The 21,464-nt window shown below is 44.4% G+C and overlaps 1 protein-coding gene across 2 annotated transcripts in view; it reads left to right on the forward strand.

Annotated features, from left to right (window-relative positions):
- The first annotated feature begins 426 nt into the window (after window positions 1-426).
- Window positions 427-21,464, forward strand: part of DCUN1D1 (defective in cullin neddylation 1 domain containing 1) — a 660,034-nt gene continuing 638,996 nt past the window's right edge. Inside the window, exon 1 of one of the 2 annotated variants that reach the window (XM_069618653.1) lies at window positions 427-634. In XM_069618653.1, the coding sequence (XP_069474754.1) occupies window positions 482-634 (153 nt within the window). In that variant the 5' untranslated portion in view covers window positions 427-481. Of the gene's footprint in view, window positions 635-796; window positions 936-21,464 lie in introns of those variants that run through there. The other variant, XM_069618654.1, reaches the window with a different exon arrangement.

Here is a 21,464-nt window from a genome sequence, read left to right on the forward strand (position 1 = left end):
CCTTTCTTACACAAGTGTCCTGTGTTCATTGAGGGCCGCTAGTTTGCCTTTTCTTATTTTTATATTCGAAAATTTGAAAACAAATATGTGTACATTTTAAATATTTTAAAACTAAATCACAATTTAAAAAAGATGCGCTCCTGTGACATGATATGTTCTCTCAGTAGCAGTCTCCTTCCTGCCTGTATTCATGTTCTACTGCTAGTTGACAAACTTTAACTTTTCACTGAAATGGTTACCTTACTGAAAGGTCAGAAATTGTTAATTTCCCTTAACATCAGTTTAATACGAAGGCCCCATGAACGAGAGATACTTGGGAGTTGTGTGATCGCTCGGCCGTCAGCATCCGTGCGCTCTGCACACCTCTCAAACGAGCTGTCAGTTCTGCCAGATATAATGGCCCAGGCGGCTCTTGTCCCTCAGTCTAACCCTTCCCCTGGTTTTCTTCGGTTTGCCGGCAGGCCTGTGGTACACAGTGCGCATGAGCGACAGCCGGAAGAGGCACCGACAGGAGCCGCCGCCGCCGCTGCTGCTGCCGCCGCCGCCGCCGCCGAGAGAGAGAGCAGCGCCCGTCTCAGCAGCCAGCCGAGCCGGGGAGGAGGAGGTGGAGGAGAGGAGGCCGCAGAGCAACATGGTGAGAGCTCCGCGCTTTGCTGCCCCACGCGCAGGCAGCACTGGAGAGGCCTAGGGAGGAGGAGACCGAGCAGTAGGGGGAAGGAATTCCCCGCAGCACACATAGTCAGCTACGGCTAGGCCCTGGACGCTGGGTGCACAGAACTGGAAGGAAGAGTCGGGTCAATGTCAGCACTAGGGGGTCTAGTTTTGATCTGCGCTGGTATAAAATGGATATGAGTCCTGCAGAGAAGTGCAGTCGGGTACTGTCCCACACTGTAAAAGATTGCATGTTTTCTACTCCTACCATCCTCACTGGAGAGGTATGGCAGCATCCACCTTAATTTGCCTACGTGTTGTCCCATTTATTGAGGGAAGTTGCCGACGATATAGAGGGGTTTCCTAGTGTGTTGCCCCCACTAACACTGCACAGGATGGCGTACACTCATACATCGCAGTTAGAAACTTGCTCTCTAACCCCTCAGGTAGGTGAGTGGGGAGTATACCAACACTAAACCAGCACCAAGCAGCGTGGAGAAGGAAGGTGAACACCCCCGATCACAAAAAGAAATGCCCCATGTCGTCCTCCTTTGGCGCCTCGTTTTACTTCAAGGTACAGGAATAACCGATTCTGAGAAGACAGTGTGTATCATAATATTGGGGGCGGTTGGGCTGCCACATGTCCCATCAGCGAGGCGAAGGTGGATGTAGTTTGCCCTAGGCGTCCCATCAGCGAGGCGAAGGTGGATGTAGTTTGCCCTAGGCGCCCCATAAAAAATCTTCCTTTATTTCATAGGTTAGTGAGGGTGGGATCTTTCTCCTGTCTTTGACAGCTGACGGGGACTGCCGAATGTGACCCAATTATTTTGTAGGTAGCAATGTGATTGACCCTGCCCCAATCCTACCGTTCCTTGAGAAACCAGCATACCCGGAAATCTCTTGTTCGCCACGCATGTCATCAAGCCTATATTTTACATCAGATCTGGTCTAGTGACTACATTAGTGAAAGGCGTTCTAACCATGACTTTGCACCTTAGTAACTTGATCTGCCAAAATTGGGTACGTTTTGAAATGCGTTAAATGCAAGTATTTTATCTGGTTGAATCGTTTTTTACTTTTGTTGCATGACAAAATTTGGAGCTCTTGCATGTCCGCTAAATCTCTGTTAATAGTTGTTCCAGTAACAGGACGTTTACATATAACTTCCATTGTGTATTCTGTGTCTACATCTCTAAAATGTCAAGTGCTCCTATAGAGCGCCTTTCTGCCAATAATGTTTGCCTCGCTGCACATGGATCTGTAAGAAAGGAGAACAGTGGGCCTCATTACAAGTGTGGCGGGCCGGAAACAAGGGTGCCGGTAAGCTTGTAGTATGGCGGTCCGGAAACAAATCTGCCTGCTGGGGCTGCTGCCCCCGACAGGTCTGACCCTGCTGGGTACATCGGCCCCGGTAGGCAGAGTCTATCGGAATCACTGGCACCGTTAGCAGGGGTGCTGGTGCTTCTGCCTCCCCATGGGAATGGGTACTTACAAAATCTGGCGCCTGACTTCCCACGCCGCAGGTACTTGTAATGTCATGGTGGCACTGGGAAGTCCGGTACTGGATTTGGTGTTACAGGGTTACCGCCAACCTCATAATGAGGCCCAGTGTGTACGAGTCTGATGGCGGGAAGGCAGTTGCTGAAACCCTTGGTGATGGATGCAATTTGAAAGTACCTGTTAATTGTGTGCCAGTATGAAAATCTCTGTTTTTGTGGTTGGTACTCACCGTGCAGGTTAGCCATATACCTAAAAAAAAAAATAGGGAGACGAGTTTAAGAATACACTTTTTTAGTTTGTACAGTGTATTCCGATATATATATTTTATTCAATTTGAAAGAAAAGGATTTTTTAAAAATGTTTATCGTGGGCAACACAATCAATCCATCATCTCATTTGTATAAACCACTTTATACAAAGCAAGGCGATAGAATAGATATGAGGGTAAAGAGTGAGTGCTTATCTAAACTTCAGCCTGAGTGCCTGGAAACATCACATGACATGCTACAATCCTATGTACCAGTCAAATATATATACTTGATCGCGATTATGTGAGGGCAGCGTTCTGGACTCACATTAAAGTGATTAAATAGGAGAGTAAGTAGATGAGGAAAGCACCAGAAACAACAAAGTAAGGCAGTAGTTGATTGAGGGCCCCGCACATCAATTTGTGGCCAAAGATGGGGTCCTTCAACAATGAACATTAGAATGTATATACGAGTACAAGGAAGTGTATGACAAACACTAGCATTTACTGAAGATGGGATTGTAAAAGGAGAAGAACACCATGAGAAACTGGCGAAATCACGACCCGGGACCAGGTGGCTGTTTGCAGAAATTAGGTTTATTTAGTTCAAAACACATTAGAGTTCACTTTAGTCTGTGAGAGTTACTTCACTCCTCAAGCGGCCTTCCAGGGACGTAACTTAGCCCTCCTTAGTGTCCGGATAGGCCCACCAGTCGTTCCTTCTACCCTTGTCCTCTCCGTATGACTAGGAGAAACAACACAGAATTGATCAGTTCCCAGGCTTTTATTTTCCTTGAGTGACTTACTTCCCCACCAATTGGAGTCTTCCCTGTCTATCGGGCTCCCTATTGGCTGATTCTGCAATATCCCGCCTCCTTTAAAGGCTGCCTTCTGCATCCGGCTTATCTGTTTCTCCCGCTGGTCAGGAAGGACCTCCTCACGACCTGGCCTGTCCAGTGTGGTTACCCACCTCTGGAGAACCCCAGCGCCCGCCTCTTCCTTCCTGCAAGGGTCATCTCATCACCCTTTCAGAGCGGCCCACCTCGTTGACCAAGCGATTCTCTCTCCGTTCCTTTCCCGGCTGCGAGAGGAGCTCACCAGGTTGCGCGTGCCTTTGCCCTGCTGCCTGCGCGTCCCGTTTCCTTTCTGCCTCCAGCCCCGACCATGGGATGCCTCGGCAGCCTCAGGTAAGGACAGGTCGTTCCGGTGCGGGGTTCGCCCCTCGCGGCCATCTCCCATGTTCCCGGGGTCTCCCCTTTCCCATATTGGCCCACCCACGTCAGGTCTAGACTCGGCTACCCGCTGTCTCCCGACGTGTCCATCCTGCATTCCCCCTCCTTCTCTCACCCCGCCTTGCTCCACCTCACAGAAACTTAATACAATGATTGAAGATTTGAATATGGCAAAGTACAGGATTTTAAAGCAATTGTAATGCATATTTTTGCTTGAACCAAAGTTATGATATAAAGGCGAGCAACCAATTTGGTAAATTGAATATCTACAAAAATATTAGAAAATAAATCCTGTGACGAAACAAGAGCAAGAGTAGTCCTGATGAAGACCCTGAACTAATGTTTTAGGGTTGAACGTGCATCTAGACTTTGGATGTAGGGGTTCAATGGTCCAATAACTCGAAATACTTTTTGAATCTATATTTTTAACTGCTAAATAGGATTATAGTATGCCATGTGATGTTTCCGGGCACTTAGGGTTGATGTTTAGGTACAGCACTCACTCTACCCTCCCATCTTTCCTATCCCCTTGTTTTGTATAAAGATGTTTGTACAAATGAGATGATTTGATTTTGTTGCTCACAATGAAAATGTAAAAAAATCTGGAGGTTAGCCATGTAGGCAGCCCTCGGATTGTAGAGTGTAAAAATTGGAAGCATGGTTGTTGATGGAAGATGAATATGGTCTGAATCTATTAAGTACACTAGATCTGGAGGTCGTCTGAAGGAGTGTGCTAGGTGTAAGGCTACAAGATTTTAGTAGTGAGGAGTAAGTTGAGGGACGAGGCTGGCAGAAAGGAGGCTGTTGTTTCTTCTTGGCTGTAGTTTTGCTTGAGCTAAAGGTGCACACCATTGTAACGCAGCAGGGTTTCCATGAATCAAACTGGTTTCCTGCAGATGATGGTGTCAAATTTTAGAAAATTGCTTGTCGTAAATTAGCACACGTTTTTGGTGCACACTTTTTATTCATTTGCTATTTGTCATTTCTTTCAAAGTGATTGGTTAAAAAAACAAATCTTTTAGTTTGGGCTACTAGGTGACGCTTGCGACACCTACAAGTCGAAGCCATTGCATTAGAGCATAGATGGGGAGACGTGGCATATGAGGAGAGACCTGCAGCTTGTTGCTGTTTGGCTATTTGCCCATCCATTGACTGCTCATGGCCATGTAAGCTCCTGCCCAAAACACCTCATGGGAACTCATTGAGCTCACTTTAATCAAACCTTACCACCAAACTTTGCACTTGAAGTGCCTGCCAGTATTTTTTCAAAACGTCCGAGAGTTAAGGACTTAATTGGAGCAGTAAACCCACTACTGGTCTAATAAACATTTCTTAACCGGGTGTATACCTTCAGCCACTCGATTTAAGCACTATGTGTGTCTTTCACTGAAGTCCTGTTAAAACCAGAATTGCATTGCTAACAGTTTTGGCTTCTATATAAGTAGTAGGCATTTGCCAGGAACTGCTATTAGAAGCAGAGGTACTGGCACCTGCTGCAAACAATTGCCAGTTTGTACCACAGCTGTGCTTGGCAAGTGCCTTTCTCTTGCCTACACAAAAGCCGGGCTGTTGGTATTGCCAATGCTTGTTTAGATGGTTAGCAAGTAGAGCATACATATTGCCGGTCCGGTATGTTCAAATCGCTTCAATCTGAGAAGTGATCTTGCTGATGCATTTTAAACTCTTTGAAATGTCCTCATTAGATAATCCGAGATAGAGGCTGTTGGCATACTCTATAATTTGGATATTAATAGAGACATTCTGGCCCCTGTGGCTGAATGTTAAGTAAGGTAAGGTGCGGCTTAGTATGCACAGCTGAGAGAAACGGCTTCTGACAATGGCTTTCATAGGTAGCTCAAGAGTGAGGGTGTTGTCCATTGTTCCAAGATTCCTTACTGTGGTTGATGGGTTTGTGCAAGGGACCATATAGTTACGTCAAGGGATTGAAGTTGAGTTAGAACCTGTAGGATTACACAGCATGAGTTATGTTTTGTTTGGGCTGAGTTGTCCGTTTTGCTGTTATCCATCCGTCCACCTTTTTAACGTCTGGGCCATTGTAGCTGGAGACATGTCAATAGAGCACATGGAATATAAAGTGAAAATCCTCAAAATAAAGTAATATATAGTTTACATGTGCTAGTACTTTGAAGATCTTTCCTTCAATGTATTTGTGACCCTGGCAGGGAGTGACACAGTTTTCTTGATATGTCTGTTTTGTTTAATCGGTTCTTCAAATACGCTGTACTGAATTCTTCTTGCATTGAGCTGGGCAGGTTATTAATTACAGCTTCTATTGCCAGAGTGCCAATTGCGACCAGAGAAACATCAATTGCACACATGTTTAAGCAGATTCCAATAACTGCCTGGTGGGATTGTTCCTGCAGTAAGCAAAAATGCCTACCTCCCTGCCCCCCCTGCCCCGCACCAACATTGGCCGAAAGTGGTGGTCTGGGACTTCACTAATTGCTATGCAATACTTGTATATAGTGCTATTGTGGAGGTGAGGGTGACTCCATCCTGCCATGCCCTCCCCGCTTTGTTGTACATTTCGTCACCAAGTGAGCAGTGGATCATGCCTTCCCCCACATCACGTGGCTGTTGGACTTTGGTCTCCCAACCATTCATTCTGTTAAGTGTGTGTGTGTGTGTGTGTGTTTTTTTAATATTCTATTTACTTTTTTTTTTTTTCATTTATTTTTTTTTTCCCCTCAATTTATTTTTATTGGTTTTGTGCATACAAGCTTACACAAAAGCTTCAAAAGTGTCCTTCAAAGTTTTCTCCGGATGTTTCTTTTCAGGTGCCTTTGTAAGTATTTCCTGGAAAGAGCTATGGCTTCCCCAATTTCCTTAGCTGACCTTTCCCTTATTAAAGGGAAAAATAAATTCACTTAATACTCCTGTGTTCGTCAATCCATCCTTACCCTTAAGCTATTTTTGTTCCCACACATAGCTAAACAATCCTCATTTATATCCCCATTCATCTGGTATAATCTCCTAATTAAAATCAAAGGTAAATCTATTTTTTGGAAGCCATGGCTCTCATTTCCTGGTGGGTTTTTAGATGGCGGGACTGGAGGCACCTTTAGACCTTGGCCTGTCGGTGGCTCCCCAGTCAGCAGTTGTTGGTGGTCTTCTTGTTTGGGGGGGGGGGTGGTGTCCTCGTTTTCTATGATGGCCCCCTACCTTGGTCCAGGACCTCAGGGATTCCCGTTGTTCCCCTTCCATGTTAGGCGTGGCTTTGTCGGATTCCTCTTCCTCGGCCTCCGGGTTCATAAAGCTTTCCGCTTCTCTGTGGGAGAAAATGTGCTGGGGCTTTCCTTCCCATAAGAAGGTGAGAGCAGTGAGGAAGCTCCAGCGGTATGTAATCTTCCTTTCACTGAGCCATTCAGTCATCGGTTTTAGGCCCTTCCTTTTAGCCATGGTGAATGCTACCAGGTCTTGATACAGGGATATTGCGGCGTCTCTGAAGTGTATGCATGCAGTGCTCCTGGCCTCACACATTATTTCTTCTTTGACTCTGTAGAAGTGCACCCTTACCAGGACATCAGGCGGGGAGATGGCGTTTCGCTTCGATCTTGTTCTGTGCACTCTGTCGAGTTCAAGCAGTGCTTCATCTGAGAGGGTTATGATGAAGCGGAACAGGTCATTGACATAGGCCCCTAGTTCCTTGTCAGGGATAGCTGTAGGGATTCCCCTGAGGCAGATGTTGTTGCGCCTGTATCTGTTTTCTGCATCTTCTTTGTTTGGCCTCAAGAGCGTTGCACCTGGCCTCCAGCGCTGCAAGCCTATCCGCCCCTCCCCAATTTCAAAGTTTTGTTCATAAAGTGTGGTTTCTATTTCTTGAGTTCTAGACTCAATTTTCCCCCACTTGCTTGTCCAGGGTCGAGATCTTGCTTTTCAGTTCTTCAGTTCCCCTTTGTTATTTGTTGGTGATGGTTTATCGGCTTTTGTAACTGCCTGTGATGTCTGTTTGGAGCCGACCTCTGGGTGTGTACCTGGGCCCAAACTTTCGCTGCGCTCCACTCTCTTTGATTTCTCAGTCATTGGTGTTAGTAGGGCTGCAATGTCCGTTTGTTTGGTTGGCTTGAGGTTTCTGGACATTCTGTTGGGTGTGACTTGCCTCAGAGGGGGGTGGTGGACACTGTACTGCTGGCGTCTTATTCTTTGTTTATAGGGTTCAGGACTCGGCGTCTCTTGTGTTTGTTGCCCGTTCACCTCTGTGACCTGTTTACAGGGTAGCAGGTTGCGCCCCCATTGCAACTTCAGCTGGTGATGATCAATGCCTAGTATTTCAGGGGTTTCCCTAGGCGCTGTAGACAGTAGTGGATCTGTGAGACAAGGCCAGATTTTCTCATCCAGCTTCGATGGGTCGTTAATGGGCTTGGCGCAATGATTGGGGTCGTTTTGTGAGGCCACCCCTTTGGGTCCTATCTTGAGCGAGTGCCAATTCATGTGGCGTTGTAGCTCTATTGTCCAAATTAGAAAAGAGTGGGCACTACGTTATTAATTGTTGAAATAATCTATACTTGGTAAGATATTTAGTCCTGTCGCCAGATTCCTCCCCGTTGCTTAGGGAGGTGTGAAATGATAATATACTGTTGACTGGTTAGTTTTCACCAGTCTACTGGAAGGACCTGTGTGGGTATCCCACTAAACTTCTTTTGAAGGTATTCTGTATTTCCCAATGATTCTTGAAATAGTACTAATTGATTTAATTAATTGTAATAAAGATATTTTTATTTAACAATCTGCATCTTTCTGAGGCCTTTAGCAAACGTTAATGTTGTCCAATGCATTTCGGTCTATGCTAGACCTTCATCAGGAACTATTGGTAATGAAAAGATAAAAATAAAATTTAAATATTAACTAAAATGTTTATATAACCATACATTCACAAATAAACCAATCCTTTACGTTTTACACAGGTACTTTTTTCAATATGTTTAGTATAGCTGACTACTCGCCACTTGCCATCCGTTCGCCGCTTGGGGGAGAATCAACCTCTTCGGGAGAGGGGGGGGGGGCACACAGCACCTCCTGGTATAATAGTAACAGTCACTTCACTCCAATGGTCCGCTGCTGTCCTGTACCCCACACCATCCTGTTCTCCGGACGGACTGGGTCTGCAGCGTTCCTGCTCTGCCTCACTCGATCCTGGTTTGCTGCAACAGCTGCTCCGTTTACATTATGCGCACTGCAGCGCTGGTTGGGATCTTTAGCTTCCTCAAGATCTCCGGGCTCACTGTTCCACTCCAAAGCCCTCTGTTACGTGGGCGCTATATTGCTTTCAGTCACAGCCGACAGCCACTTCATTCCGTACTCCGTATCTGGCGTCCAGTGAACCTAAGCTCTCCACCATTCAACCGTGCACTCCAGGGAGGTTCATACAAGCTTCAGCTCACTTCCAGGCTATACTTCACTCTCACTCCCATCCTCTGCTCTACTCCCATTCTTTAGTGTTTTGTATATCTGCTTATACACACTTATACCTAGTACCTGGTCATATCCTAGGCATGTTTACCCATATATCTCCTGTTCATCAGAGACGAGAAATGTTGATGTGTTCAAACATTTCCATTACTCAAAATCCAAAGGTTTTGTGGTGCCAGATATTGCCATGCACCATATACCGACTATTTCAATCACATCGCAAAGTACTTTCAGGTTTTGCTGTCTGAAAAGCAAGGGGTTGGTTTCCATCAGTTGACAGGTAGTGGGATCCCATGGTAAGAGCTCACACTATATACCAGATTTGTCCATTGCATGTCCACGTGATCTCCCCATTTGCTAAGTATCCCCAATCAATGCCCAGGTTCTCTGACTGTTTTGTAGACCAGATATTGCCATATTTTCTTTATGTGCGTGCATCATTTGAGTATACTGTTACAGATAGGTATGCAGGGACTCTGCTGGTCATGTTCTGCTCTGCTCCACTGTCAGTGGCAAAGAATTGTGGGGTCCATGTTCCCCTTTTGTGTCCAACACCCAGCACTGCTGCCAAAAGATGAGGAACTGTGGAGCTGAGTGGGGCATGGAGAGGAGGAACATCGCGCCTCCTCTCCTGTTCGTCACCACTTGTTTGGATTCTTCAGATTGGGTAGCCAAGAGGAGAGTGAGGCATAAGGGTCAGCGGCCACCTCTGTGAGACCCACCTCTTGCCGTGGTAGTGCAATCAACAGATTGCACGTAGAAATAGTGGACAGCATACTGCCTATTGTTAGAAGTGCCGCTTCTATCATTTGTTTGTTTCACCACTTTTTAAAATTTTAATTGTATTCAGCCCCAACCCATTTTTTTTTAAAAACACTAGTGTGTTTCCCAGAACGGTCATTTTATTTTGTTTGTTGTTGTTTCAAACGAGCACCATTTCAGGATTCAGGAAAGTCCAGCGGAACCTGTCACAACTTACACTTTACAACCCATTTGGGTTCCTACAACATCTGAGGAGAGAAAATCCGAGAAATGTGTGTACGACTGTGTCTATTAAATGGGGATGTTTGGCAGATGTGTTGACCAGCCGTTTTTCTGTTTTATTATGATACACGCTCCCACTTTCTCATGATTCTCTGCTTTTCTAGGCTGTTGGCGCTTGGTACAAAGGAACGCATATTGAAACTAAGAAGCTGTTTTTGAAAACCTTGCAGTTCAATCGTGGGCATGGACCTTGGTTAAAGGACATTATAATTACGGGGTCATTTTGTATCTAAAGAGAACCAAACCTTATACTGAAATGCACTGGACTGGGTTTGTGAGAGCTATACACTACATGGGATCGAAATAGAAACTAAGTGTGCTGAAGCTAAAAATGTCTTCCGGATGTGAACGGTATTTGGTGACGGTATTATTGGCCTGCCGGAAATGTTTAAATTCCATACGAAGTGCAATACACTTACGTTCGCGTATTTCACCATACATACGAAGTTATTAATTAAAAAAAAAAAATCTACTTGATGACATCGTTTAGTTATGCACCTGTGGGGGGAATACAGTAAATTTATGATGACCTCTCAATTGTGTCTGTCAGATGTTACCTGACCTTTTTAATACTTTTGTTTGTTTTTCTATTTGGGTTAAAAAAAAAACCATATGGTTGAGGTCAATTTATCAACAGCCAATACAGGGGTAAGGAAGGTAGCTAGCACTGGTATAATATTCTGGCAAACGTTTCTGCATGGAGTCGAAAGTAGATCTGGACGCTGCCCTACGTCTCTTCTAGGGATGTGTTGATCCGTATTTCCTGAAATGTAAAAAGGTTTTACAAACATCGAAAACTAAGCATCTCTGGGTAACGATGGCCGTTGGGTATAATCGGTGACTGGCATGGAACATTATAGCTGCACATTCGGACTCTGGTTTAAAAGAAATAGAGAGTTAAACAGAGTTTGAGGGAGCGGTGGATCAAATCAGGTCAACTTTTTAGGTTCAAATTATGTTGGCAGGCTCCAACTGCAGACTTGTAAAAAAATAAAATAAAAAATAAAATTGAGATTTCCTAAAAGGCTGAAAATTGGGATCAAAAGCAAAAACTCTTTCCCTCTTAAATGATGACAATGTAAAGAATGAATCCTTGTGCATGTTTGCCTGGGCACTTACAGGTGTTTGCTTATTTTCTTTATTTTGGTTAAATAAATCACTATGCAATCAATCTTACCATATAATAGAGCATCAGAATATTAATAATGTCATTTTTCATTATTTAGCATAAAAGAAATTCATCAATTTCTAATTTTAAACCAAACGAAAGACTGAAAATTAATGGGTAACCTTCTAGCAGGCAAGAGAGAGTGACATGTGCAACTACATTTTAAAGTGCTGATTCAAATAATGCTAGTGCTACTTTCCAAGTACAGAAGGTGACCGATGTGATGACCAAAGATTCTGCACCATATACTAAACTCCATGCTCCCTTCTTAAGGTATACATTCATTTAAACTAAAAAATATTTAGCGGAGTTGGCTAATTACATTATTTTTAATTCGCAATGTTGTACTCATATTTTTAATGTCACCAGAAGTTATTTGTACCGCTTTAGTGAGACAGTAGTCGGAGGAGTCTGTAAAATGTAAAGGTTTGCTGCATGAATGGACATTGGTTTGCAATTATTTGAAAAAGAGACCCCCCCCCCTCTCTCGCGGAATGCAGGGTGAGCTGCACTATTGAACAGGGTAATTTGAATTGTTAGCTTTGCTACATAAGTGTCCATTTAATTAGCAGACCTATAGAATTGCATAGCAAATTGCTATGCGACACTGCTTATTTTATGCCTTGCTTCACGTTTAACAAAATTATTATATCCCTTAATGTATTTAATCCTCAGAACAATATAGGAAGTCAGGATGTGGCGGCTAGTTTCAATCGCTTGTTGCCAGAGGCGACATTGTCTTTCATTATATGGAATGTCTCGCCAGCCTCCAATGTAATCCAATGTATAATATTGTGTCGAAGATGGATGATAAATCTCAACTTCAGGAAGCACATTTCTGATAAATATGTACCTGGAACTTGGTATAAAACCATGAACAATATTGTGCATAATGGTTTTTTTTTTTTGGCAGAAATGTGCCATATTTTCTGAGTGATCCCATGTTTTTAAAAATATTGGCATTTGGAAGAGATGCGACTTGATATAGAGTCATTCCAATTTTTTTTCTAAATGATTCGGGACTGTTGTCTGCATGTCATCTAAAAAGAGATTTAGGTTATCGTTCAAATGAGTGTCCAGCATCCCAGGAGGTCACAGAGACCCCTATAGAACCTGCATTGCAGGATCAGCCAGTGGGCTCTGATGGATGTCAGCCCAATCTCGCATCTTAGGGCCTCAACCGGCAGTGCGCCAGGGACGCCCAACAGGGAGCGGAGCAATTGTCCCTCTATCTTATCAAACCCAGTTTTGTAGTGAGTGCTTAACGCTTCCAGGCCGTATAAAAGGCCTGGTACAATGCTCTTAATATATATGGTACGACGGCCTTCGATATTAAAGCCCCCCAAACCGGCGAATCTCTTTATGATCAGCCTTTCTTTTATTTTTATTTATTTATTTTTTTCCATTCTCTTAGGCCAGTGAAAGCCGTGTCGGTGGCTCAGTGGACTAATGCATTCACTACAGCGACCTGTGTTTTGACCGCATGGTCACAGGTTCGAATCCCGGCAGATCCACTCAGCCCTTCATCCTTCCGAGGTCGATAAAATGAGTACCATTAAGTTGGGTAACAATAAACATCTGGTATTAGCGCCAAGATGCCCCTTTGGGGGTGAACGTGTGCACTTTACAAATACGCTTGCACTGTTATGTTAGCATTATGAAGTCGCCATGGAAGATTTGTAGTGCCTCAACCAGTTCTTATATTGAGTGGCTAGGGAAGACTGCTTTGCTCAATCCACAAGTTATGGTGGATGATCTCTTGATACGCGCAGCCACCCTACGGATGTCTTTTTATTTTTATGTATCAAGACATCAAACAAAATCAAAGATTTTTAATTAAGATGCAAACAAACCAATATAAAACCAAGTGACTTCAATGTGACAATGCATTCAGTTCTTAGGTCTGAGCTTCCTGCGTCCTTGGCGGTGAACATTCTATGTATCATTTTGTTCCATGCCTTCACCCTTCTCATGAATTCCCTTTTGCAGCCCTCAATGCCCCACCGCAGTCTCTGCCAGTAACCAGCCAATTTCCAGGTTACTGCTATCCTACGCCTGGCTAGGATGCAAATTGGGTCCTTCATTTTAGATATATGGGGAGCCGCCCCCCCCCCCCACTCTTGGGAGCACGCCCAGCAGAGAAGACTCAGGTGGCCATGCTTTTATCCTGATCCCTCCTTTTTCTCCCTCTATATGTTCTGCCAGAAACTAGCTATTACGGGGCTTCTCCAAAAAGTGCATCATGTCAGCGTTACCCTGGGTGCATCTGGGGCAGGCTTGGTCAGTGCCCCTATAAATGCTTGACATTCTGTGTGGTGTTGGGTATGCCCTGTATTTTTGTATTTGTATTTATTTTATTTATAACGCGCAACCCGCAGGCCCGGAGGTATCAGGTCATGTTTAAAAGGTTACAGTGATGCATATATACAGGAATAGCAATGCATACATTTACACATTTACAAAGGAATGACATTACATGAAGTGAAACAGGACATTCAGTACGAATAAAACAGTCAGCAGGTTAGAGTAAGTAAGACAGAGGCGCTGTGCAGGACTTTAGGCTGGTCGAAAAGCCAGGATCTAGTATTGGCTTTGAAAGTGTGAAAAGACTCTTCAGCTCTGATTGTAGCAGGGAGGGAATTCCACAGCTTGGACGCTAGGACCGGAAAGCTTGATCCCCCTGTTTAAATCTAGGGATAGCTAGACAATGGGACTGGGCAGTTCTTGGAGGACGGGATGTCAGGTGTCGTGACAGTCGACTGCCGAGATAGATGGGTGCCTTGTTGGCCAGGCATTTGTGCGTAATGGTGAGTGCTTTGAGTGAGATTCTTTGCTTGACAGGTAACCACTTTAACTTTGTTCTAGTTTCTGAGATATGGTGGTTACGAGGGATGTTTAAGGCAGCACGAATGGCATTGTTTTGGGTAGTTTGGAGTTTATTTAGGTTCTCTTGACTGGTGCCTAGGTAGAGGGCACTGCAGTAGTCTATTTTAGCCATGATGAGGGTTCTCGCTAGTGTTGGAGGTGGTAAGGAAAGGTCTGCAGGCTGCAATGAGTTTGCATGTGTATGCCGACGCAGATCTGACAGCATTCGTTTGTCGGGTTAATGATAAAGTAGCGTCAAGGTAGAACCCTAATGTTTTAGTGTCTTTTGAGACTCAAATGCTATTGCCGTCTATAGTGAATGATTGATATGCCGGTTCAAGTCTGCTCAGGCGCTGTGCAGTGCCCAAGATCAGAAGCTCTGTCTTATCGCCGTTTAGGCACAGCTGGTGTTGGGCCATGCAAGCTTGGATAACCAAGTAGACATCATTGAGGGCCTTGGTGTCAGCTAGATAATCACCAGTGATGGGGATGAGTATCTGGGTGTCATCCGCATAATTGGTGTAGGAAACAACCAGATAGTCGAGCACATCAAAGAGTGGTTTTGTGAAAATGTTATAGAGTGTAGGTGACACACAAGAACCCTGAGGTACGCCACAGTGAATTGGGGAAGGGTCAGCGGCTGCGGATGGGGCAAAGACTCTCATGGATCTGTTGTTCAAAAAGGATTTGATCCATGCTGCAGCCGAGGATGAGAAGTTAGCAGCGGAGTGGAGGTGCTTGCAAAGGATTTGGTGATTGACCAAATCAAAAGCGGCCGAAAGGTCGAGAAGTATTAGTATTGCTAGCTTGCCCTGATCCTTTAAGACCTCGATTTGGGTTTTGAGGTCAATTAACACAGTCTCCGGCCCGTGTCTGAGGCGGAATCCAGATTGTCGTAGACCTAGCATGTTATTAGATTCCAGATAGTTTTGAATCTGAAGGTATGCAGCACGGTCTAAAATCTTAAGCAGAAATGGTACTGCTGTAATAGGTCGGAAATTAGTAGGAATGCTTGGGTCGAGGGATGGTTTTTTGAGCAGAGGGATCACCCAAGCGTCCGTCAGGTTATCCGGGACAATACCAGTTTTGAAGGACGAGTTAATGAAGGCAGTGATGAATGGGGCCAACTCATGCGCCGAGTCCATAATAATAGGGGCTGGGCATGGATCATCTTGGCAGTTGGAGGGTTTGAGTCTCAGAATTATGTTTTCTACCTCAACGACGGTGAGCGGTGAGAATGTAAATGGTGTGGTGTTAGCAGTGTCTGGAGTGGGGGCCTTGGCAGGGGAAAGAGCGCGGTTATCGCGCTTCAGGCTATCCTGCTTATCTTTAATTTTCGCTTGTAGTGTGGAAATTTGATTTAGTAAGGCTGCTTGGATGTTAGCACACCATTTACTATCTTTCAAGCAGGTGTCGGGGGGGGGGGGGGGGGGCGACTGGGGTTTCAAGCTCTTTAAGGATTTTGAAGAGTTCCTTGGTGTTCGAGTCAGCTTGCATAATGCGGTTGTTGAGGGATTCCTTTTTTGCAGTGATGATGGCATCTTTATAAGCGAGTGAGGCAAGAAGGAAACCATCTTTGTGCTCATCAGAGGGATGGCTTTTCCATCGATTTTCGGCACAGCGCTTCACTTTGCGGAGAGTTCTTAACTGTGGGGTGAACCATGGGTTAAGATGAGCTAGTAATTTTGCCTTCCTAAGTTTGATAGGTGCTATAGAGTCAATAGCCGTTAGCAGACACGTACAACCAAACTATGCCAAGGACGTAGGGTCAGGGCAGGTGTTGATGGCTGCATCAAAGGTTGGGAGTAGCAGTGGGACGAGTTTCTCCTTAGTTATATCTTTTTTGCTTCTAGTCGGGAGTGCTAGGGCTATTGGAGTCGGGATGCGTGGGGTAGCTTCAATGTTAAAGGTTATGACGTGGTGGTCAGACCATAAACAGGGGGTGTTGCTAAGAACCTTGATGTTGCAATTGATATGGGTAGGTTCTTGGATGTACAAGGTGAGGCCAAGATCAGTAAGTTCTCCAAGTCGGTTGCCACAGGGTCCTTTAGTCACCATTAGTATGTCTGGGTAAGTTTGAATCTCGCATTTCTAGAGACTTTCTAGGTGTACAGTAGCACTCTTTTTGCCACTCTGTGTCTGTGAGGAGTCTCTCTGTCCCGTTCCCACTGCCTTCTCACCTCCAGGTCTCTGAATCCTGTCCCTTCCAGTAGTAGGTTGTAAATCCCAGAGACCATGTGTCCCTCCCTCTGATATGTCATATAGGATGTCCAGTGTGGCGTTGTCTTCCCTCCCAGTGCCCGGTCATCTCTACTCTGCTTGTTATTCCCAGGTATGTCAGGAACTGTCCCTTGTGTATCCTATTTTCTCTCTCCAGTATCGGGAATTCCAACATCTTGCTATCCTCAATGAGGTCCCCCATCATAGCTATCCCATTTGTCTCCCAGGGGCTTCTAATCTGTGTCGGTACCCCATCCTGTGTTCCTGTGTTCCCTGCTAGGGGAATGCTCCCGGGATATGGGTCTGGGACTCCCTGCAGTCTCCAGGCTCTTTTCCACAGGTTCCAACCTAGTTTCAGTGACCCGGATGGTCTGGGCAAATACCAAATCCCCTCACTCATAGTATTGCTTTCAAGTGGTCTTTATTGTTGCACCGTAACCTATTCAGATGTAACATTGTCGCAAATCTAGCCATCATGTCTTGTACTTACCAATTATTCTGTTCCAATAATTTCTTTGGCTCTTGTTGCACCGAACCAAATGCAAGATTTAGCTTCCTAATAGTTTGGTCCAACCACATAATACGATTCCTTTGTTGGGTGACTTCTGTGTTTGCCGGCTTGTAAGTGGCCTTACTTTTTTTTTTTTATATAGGTGTAATTTTCAGACCATGTGAGCACTGCATGATCACTGAGATGAGTAACATTCATTTGTAATGTGTTAACTTGATCCCACATAGGAAGGCCAATGAAAACCTAGTCAAGATTAGATATAGATTTTCCATCAGTCCATGTTTGCTTCAATATATTGCCACTCAGTAGTTTCATGTTGCAACAAATGCTCAAAAACCTTCCCCACTGGTCATCTACTGCTTTCCCTGTTACATTCAAACTGTGGGGATCACCAATACTAGCTGCACCTTTGTCAATATCAAGGGAAGTAGGATGGCAATGAGCATTGAAATCGCCTGCAATCATTAAAATGTTGAGGCAAATGCCTTCCTTGAATCTTTGCAGAGAAACCTGAGGCGCAGGGGCAATAATGATCATGAAGGGGAGATATTGATATTTGTTGAGGTGGCTGTGAGTTGTAGCAGCCCTCATGCGAGAGAATATGACATTCACTGGTTTTGGGAAGGAAGGGGATAACTGGCATGTTGGGGTTGCTGGTGGAGGGGGTAAGGAAGAGTAATTTTTTGGAGGAGAGTGTGGTTTGGGGATTGCCTTTGCTCAAAATTGTGTTTCTCGTTTTATGGGATGGACATGTTTGGGAAAGAGGCATATGCAAGAATACTCTGTGAGTGACATAGATAACCATGGGTAGAGCACTCAAAAGTATGTCAGGGGGGTTGAACTGCCCCTGTAAGCCCCTCAAAGTGCTGCTGTATATGATCAGATCGATTGTAGCGTTCATTCAGGAGACGCATTTAACTACATGGAGTGAGGTGCGATTTGGGCAGGGATGCGGATGTCGCTGCTACTTCTCGTCTTATTCCAGAGGGGTCTGTCTGTCTGTCTGTTTGTTTGTTTAGTATTTATTATGCGCACTGGACCCTGGGGTATAAGGGCGCAGAAGGTAAGAAGATGTACAGCTTAGAGCAAGGTTACAGGTTACAAAGGTCATAGGTTACAAGTGTGTTATACATGTGACAGATAACAATTGTATCAGGCAAGTAGGTAGAGGCAGGCGGTAGCAAGTTCATGCACTCATTTAACATTTGTTGTCGTCGACCAGTTAATCACATTTTGCCTGAATTTGGTTAAAGATTGTTCTAGTCTCACCGTGATAGGTAGTTCATTCCACAATTGTGCAGCTTTGACTGGGAAACTGGCTCCGCCTATAGTGGCAAGTTTAAATTGGGGTATTTGAAGGCGATTGGTGTTGGCTAGTCTTGTTTGTCTTGTGGAATGTGTTCTAGAGAATCTGTCCTTTTAAGTATTGTGGGGCTTTATTATAAAGTGATTTGTGTGTGAGGGATGTAGTTTTGAGTCTAATTTTCCCGTGGGTTGAGAGCAATTTATGAGAGAGAGCATTGTTTTGCTGTATCTGAATTTTGTTGATGGTGGATTTAGTGGCTGCGATGTACAATGCGTTACAGTAGTCAAGTTTGGAGATAATTAGGGCTCTGGCTAGTGTTAGGCAACTGTGCTGAGATAAGAATTTGTTTTCCTGCTCTGATTAGTTTACATGTGTAAGCTGTTGATGAGGCTAGGGTATTTACCTGTTTGGAGAATGATAAGGTGGAGTCTAGGTAGATACCTAGCGTTTTTATTTCTTTGGCTACTTGTATGCGGTTCTCATCGATGATGGAGGAGTAGTTTGTACTTAGTTTATTGATGAGGGAGGTGATACCTCGGATGAGAAGCTCAGTTTTATCATCGTTCAGGCCTAAGCCATGGGTTGCAATCCATGCCTGAACTATGCTGTAGATTCTGTTCACCAGTGCTAAGTCCTTTTTGTAGTCCCCTGAGAGTGGGAGGAGGATCTGGGTATCGTCAGCGTAATTAGTATACGTGATACCCAGATCATCAAACAGGGGCTTAGTGAAAATGTTATATAGCATTGGTGAGATGCATGAGCCCTGTGGCACTCCGCAGGTGATGGGGTCTGTGGCTGCTGTCGGGGAGAAGACCCTCATAGTGCGGTCACTAAGGAATGATTGGATCCACACTATAGCCACAGTGGAGAAGTGTGCTGCACAAGACTCTGATCCACTAAGTCGAATGTGGCAGATAAATCTAATAGGAGGAGTAGTGCTGGTTTTCCAGAGTTTCGTAATTTGTCTATTTGGGCTTTTAGGTCAATTGATGCAGTTTCTGTGCTGTGCAGTGGACGGAAACCAGATTGACGGGAGCCTAGTAGTTGGTTTTCTTCCAGGAAGTTCTGTATTTGGATATATGTCACCTTATCCAGAATCTTCAAGAGGAATGGCACGGTTGTAATCGGTCTATAATTAGTGGGTATAGCCGGGTCTAAGGTTTGCTTTTTAAGGAGGGGGAGCACCCAGGATTCCTTTAGGTTACTCGGGATGGTGCCAGTGGTAAAGGAGGCGTTAATCCGCTTTGTGATGAAGGGTGCTAAATCTCACGCAGCATGTTTGATGAGTTGTGCTGGGCAAATATCTTCTTTGCAATTGGACGGTTTTAGACCAAGTATTACTTTCTCCACCTCTATTATGGAGACTTTGGAGAAGTGCAATTGGGGGGGATGGTTTCGAATTGGATGAATTGGATGGCGTTTTAGTAGTGGGCAATGTAGTGGTGGCTAATGTCACTCTTTTTAGTTCTATTTTCTTTTGGAGGTTTAGGACTTTGTTAGATAATGCATGCTGGATTTCGGGGCACCATTTTTTTATCCTTGAGGCGTTCTGGTATTTTCCAGTACTCTTAAGTATGGAGAACAGTTCTTTCGTGCTTGAGTTAGCTTGTGTAATTCTATTGTAAGTTTCTTGTTTACCTGAGATGATTTCTTTTTTATATTGAGATGAAATGTTTTTCAGTTTATTTTCCGGAGTCGGGTGAGCTTTCCAAGTATTTTCCCATTTTCTTTTTTCTAATCTAAGATTTTTTTAGGAGAGGAGTGGCTCTGTGGTTTACTGTTTCTATATCATCAAGAGTTTTGTTCATAATTTTGTTAAATTCTTCCACTAAATCGTTAGGGTTTAGGTTGTTAGGTAGAGCATTCAAAGTGGGCATAATGCCGGGGAGTAGGTTGTCTAGCGTCATATTATTTTTGTTTCTGGTAAGTGCAGGTGGTGCACAAGGTTGTTGCGGTTTAGGAGTTAAAGTGTCCAAGGAGAATGATATCAGATGGTGATCTGTCCATATTTGAGGTGAGATAAGGGTAGAGATTTTGCAGTTATGGTCAGCAACCCAAACTAGAGTTCTCCCTTTGATGTGCGTAGGCTCATACACTCGTTGGGTGTAGCCCAGCTCAGTCAGGATGTTGGATGCTGCTATGGCTTGTGGGTCATTGATATAATTGAAGCCAATACTGATTGGGTGGTGTCTTTGTGGTTTTCTGAGAGGATGGTAGATAGGGCTTCTATGAAAGTCTTGATGGGACCAGGAGGTCTGTGTATCAAGTGGAGGTTAAGTGTTTGAGAATTAGCTGTAGGTGTCTTAGACATTATCTCACAGGATTCAATGGTCGGTGAAGGAGAGAGTCTCATGCCAAGCTTAGTTTTGGCGATGATAGCTAGTCCGCCACCTCGAGCTCCACATCTATCCGATCTGAGGATAGTGTAGTTGTCAGGAACAGCTAGAGATAGTGCTGGGCCCGATGCCTCATGCAGCCATGTTTCTGTTATGGCTAGGAAGTCGTAATTTTTCGTGGAGATGACTTCAGATATTTCTATAGCATGGGCGACTAGAGATCTAGCGTTTATTAGGGCTCCTTTGAGTTTGGGTATGGAGTTAGTTGAGGGGAGTGAGATGGTTTATTGGCACTGTGGTAGTTTTTTCTCTCTATTTGAAGGTTATTATGCCTTTTATAGTTATGAGAGCTAAGTTTGGGGATGGGGATCAGTGGCCATTTTAGTTCGATGGTTATTAGTTTCATATTTGATGAGAGGATCAAAGATTCTAGGTAGTCGTGCTCGTAGTCTTGCATTTCTCTCAGCTATATTACATTGTGTCATTGTAGTTTATGCTGAAGGTTATGGAGATGTATGGGCATTGCTAGGATATTGTTAAAGTTGTCAGATGTTGTTCCTGTAAGGGGCGACATAGTGTGTAGTCCCAGTAGTATGAATAGGGTGCCCAGGTATGCTAGGTTGGATGATATAAGGTACATTATATAATGTGTAGGGTACCCTATGTCTAAGTGTACCCTATGTCTAAGTGTAGGACTAATTAATCTATAGGTGGTAGGCAGATGAAATAGCAAGTCATAGAAACTGAGTCTGTCGGCACATCTAGATTTGAAAATCAAGAATACAGCCAAAATTGCAGGTTATCTAATGCTAGTCTAGACCAGTCTGCTGGAACTTGTCTGGTTGGCACATCTAGATTTGAGAGTCAAATACAGCCAGAAGTTCAGTGCGAGTAGTCTAAACATGCACAATTGTTTGATGCTGGTCTCTGGCCAGAGGTTCAACCAAATGTTGA

The sequence above is a fragment of the Ambystoma mexicanum genome, chromosome 10 (assembly GCF_040938575.1).
Source record: "Ambystoma mexicanum isolate Mex_15411 chromosome 10, UKY_AmexF1_1, whole genome shotgun sequence".
NCBI classification, from domain to species: domain Eukaryota; kingdom Metazoa; phylum Chordata; class Amphibia; order Caudata; family Ambystomatidae; genus Ambystoma; species Ambystoma mexicanum.